The sequence below is a fragment of the Octopus bimaculoides genome, chromosome 6, assembly GCF_001194135.2.
Source record: "Octopus bimaculoides isolate UCB-OBI-ISO-001 chromosome 6, ASM119413v2, whole genome shotgun sequence".
Classification (NCBI taxonomy): Eukaryota; Metazoa; Mollusca; class Cephalopoda; order Octopoda; family Octopodidae; genus Octopus; species Octopus bimaculoides.
Genome location: NC_068986.1, coordinates 84,572,891 through 84,576,291, shown reverse-complemented (window position 1 = coordinate 84,576,291; position 3,401 = coordinate 84,572,891). Strand labels below are relative to the sequence as shown.

Genomic DNA, 3,401 nt, shown 5'->3' with positions numbered 1-3,401 from the left:
TGTGTGTGTGTGTGTGTGTGTGTGTGTGTGTGTGTGTGTGTGTGTGTGTGTGTGTGTATGCATGTGTGTTTAGTTTCATTTTTCAGTGCAATGACGCTTACAGAAATGGACGGACCAGCTTGCTAAAAAGCCACACCCTATAAATATGGATGACTAGGTGTTATTTCAGTCTATAACTGCACGATGACAGGTAAAAAAAAATGACCACATTTGAATATCAAATTCAGAGCGCCATCTAAATATCATGTGGTATTTATTTGGCACTTCTGGTATTCCACAATTATTAATTCCAATCATTATATTAAGTTAGAAAACAATTTATTCATCATCAAATCAATATCTGCAATTACATTAATTTTATATTATCTATATATATATTAATTTTAAGTCCTCAACATTCGATAGTTTGTTATCATTGAAACTATAACGACACATATAATGTGTGTCACAGGAATTCTGAGTCTCTCCCCATTGTTTCCATAATTACAGTTAGTCGTGTTACAGCACATGGTACAGTCCACTTTTAATACACCAAAGAGATACCTTTTACATCCAGGTATACAGCTGTCGACACATTCGCGAGTTATTTTCGTAATCCTCTTAAACATACTGCTCGTCTTCACCTGAAATATAGTTTATGCAATTTAATTTTTTAAATGTTTATCAAAAAACGTTAAATAAAAATAAGAGCAATGACCACGAAACTTTTATTCACTGAATAAGTAACCATTAAGTTATTTATTCAAAACCATAAGTGCATCGGGGAAAATGCCATACGTTGGTTGTTTCGGATTTTTACGCTCTGCGTTCACCATGCTTTCCATTGCTCAGTGGTGGATAAAATTAAACACGTACTAGAGTCGATTGCACCAATTAACCTCCCCTCCCCTTAAAATTTCTAGCATTATGCCTAAGTTAGAAATTATTTTTTTCATTATTGTTATTATTATTATTATTATTTATTATTATTATTAGTAGTAGTAGTAGTAGTAGTAGTAGTAGTAGTAGTAGTAGTAGTAGTAGTAGTAGTAGTAGTGATTTGACGCAGATTCGGTCTTGTTCCTGACAACATTTATGTAGGAAGCGGGTTACTACCTGTAACATTTAGGTATCTACTTGCTTTCAACAGTCTTTTAAGCACTTAGACCCCTCCCTACCCGATGATCTTTCCTGTCCTTTAGAGGTTAACTTTCTATAGTAGCTCTACAGAACATTCTATTCAATCTCTTTCAACCATTTCTCTATACCTTTGCTTACAGTTTTCAATACACCAATTATTACAGGCCATTATTACTGAATCAGAATTTAATATTTAAAAAGGAGCAGGTATACTTGATTGAATCGACCACAAGTTAACCCCAGAAGAATTGAACTGCAAAGAGAAGATGGTTACCGATACACATATATACATAAAATGATATATTAAAATGACACAAGGCCACAGATATGTGAGATGGAGTATAGTCGTTCGAATTAGCACTTATTACTTTTGTATTGTCTCCGCTCTTTTTGCTGGTAAACCTCTTCATGGTACCTACCAACATCTAGGTTAGGTGAGTCAGTAAGAGTTGATTCAATCAGTAATTTGGTACAACAACACAGGTAACAGTAACAAAAGCATTATCGACCGTAATAGATCAACCAGTGGCAACTCTCACATGGGTTTATAACCACTGGTTGTTATTGATTTGTTTAATTTCTAATAGTCTAATCGATAGTATTCAATAGTTATTAGCCGGTGTTAAACGTTCTAAGCAATATGGATCAAATTATGATTAATTATTTACTATTTTTGATTTCACTTCAGCAAAGGTAAGATTCAGTACAAAGTATTCCGCATGAAATTGATTGGTTAAACATTTTATATGTTATTATGATTATTAACAAAGGCAACCAGTTGGTCAAATTGGTTGAATGTCAGGGAAAATATGCTCTGCAGTATTTAGTTCAAATCCCATTAGGATCAACTTTGCGTTTCCTTCTTTTCAGGTCGATAAAATAAAGTTCCAGATCAGTGCTAGGGTCGATGATATCGACTAACACCTTCCCATTAAAATTGCTGACCATGTGCCCAAATCAGAAGCCATTAAAGGTGACGAGCTGTCAGAATTATTAGAGCGTCGGAAAAACGCCTTGGGATATTTGTCCAGGTTCTTTATATTCTATTCAAGTACTATCGAGCGCCGCTTTGCCGTTCATCCTTCCGTGGTTGATATAACATGTGCTAGTCAAATGCTATGTTGATGGTATCGACTGGCTTCTTCCCGTTAAAATTACTGGCCTTGTACCTAAGTCAGATCATTACGCCCTTCTTCTTCTTCTTCTTCTTCATTATTATTATTATTATTATTATTATTATTATTATTATTATTATTATTATTATTATTACTATTGTTAAGTAGTTTTATTTTTATAACATGTTTTCACTTCACTACCGAGCGCAGCTCTGTGTGCCTTGGGTATGTGCTGTGGTTTGCTGTGATGCTCTTATGGTTACTGTATTGAAAGTGTTTTGCGTAGGATGTGTGCAGTGCCCAGTAGTGCAATTTTCTGTATGTTATATATATTTGTAAGTCTTGGTGTTTTTTCTATGTATATGTCTGAATATTTTTTTATTAAACCTAAAGCACCTACTATGATAGGAATTGTTTCTGTTTTTAGATTCCACATTCGAGTTACCTCTATTTCCAGGTCTTTGTATTTTGAAAGTTTCTCCATTTCTTTTAGGGAAACGTTGTCATCTGCTGGTATTGATACATCAATTAGAAAGCATTTTTTGCCTTGAGATGCTACATTTTTTCAATTTCTATTAGCAAGTCTTTAAATTTACTGATCTTGTCAAATTCTTTCGCTGCTCTATTGTGATCGCAAGGAATACTCATGTCAATTAATAAACACATCTTTATTGTCTGATCTTTTATTATAATATCCGGTTTATTAGCTTTTGTAGTTTTCTCGGTATGAACGGGGAAGTCCCAGCGAATCGACACATTTTCTCGTCCCGTTTCATTCCAGTTCGTGCTTCACAACGTTCAATATACACATACTTTTTCACGTCTGGCTGTATAGCCTTCTTTGTTTGTTTATTTCACCATTTCGTTTTCCTGTCTTGTTTTCTGTCCGCCACTACATTCCTCCATGGAACAAATTTAATTTGTGTCCGTGGGAAGAGCCATTGTAACGATGCGTCCTGCCCTAACTCATCGAAACGCCAGTGTTATAATGGTATCAGCTGATGAAGGAAATGTTCTCTATGTGGCCTGTGTGTTTTCTGTACCCTGTTTATGATTTTGTCCATGTTTCTTTGCAACATCATGCACCCAGATATGCATCTATATATATACATGTAGATGAAGGTATGTACATACATGTACATATATATGCATATACTCATATATATA

General features: G+C 34.5%; 2 protein-coding genes across 3 annotated transcripts in view; one reads left to right on the top strand and one right to left on the bottom strand.

Moving 5' to 3' along the window:
- The window catches only part of LOC106873630 (homeobox protein ceh-28), a 105,053-nt gene that overhangs the window by 88,881 nt on the left and 12,771 nt on the right, over window positions 1-3,401 (top strand). The gene's annotated exons all lie outside the window — the stretch shown is intronic.
- LOC106873633 (uncharacterized) overlaps window positions 331-3,401 on the bottom strand; it is a 15,098-nt gene continuing 12,027 nt past the window's right edge. For both annotated transcript variants that reach the window (XM_014921080.2, XM_052968929.1), the window contains exon 3: window positions 331-623. In XM_014921080.2, the coding sequence (XP_014776566.1) occupies window positions 384-623 (240 nt within the window). In that variant the 3' untranslated portion in view covers window positions 331-383. The remainder of the gene's footprint in view (window positions 624-3,401) is intronic.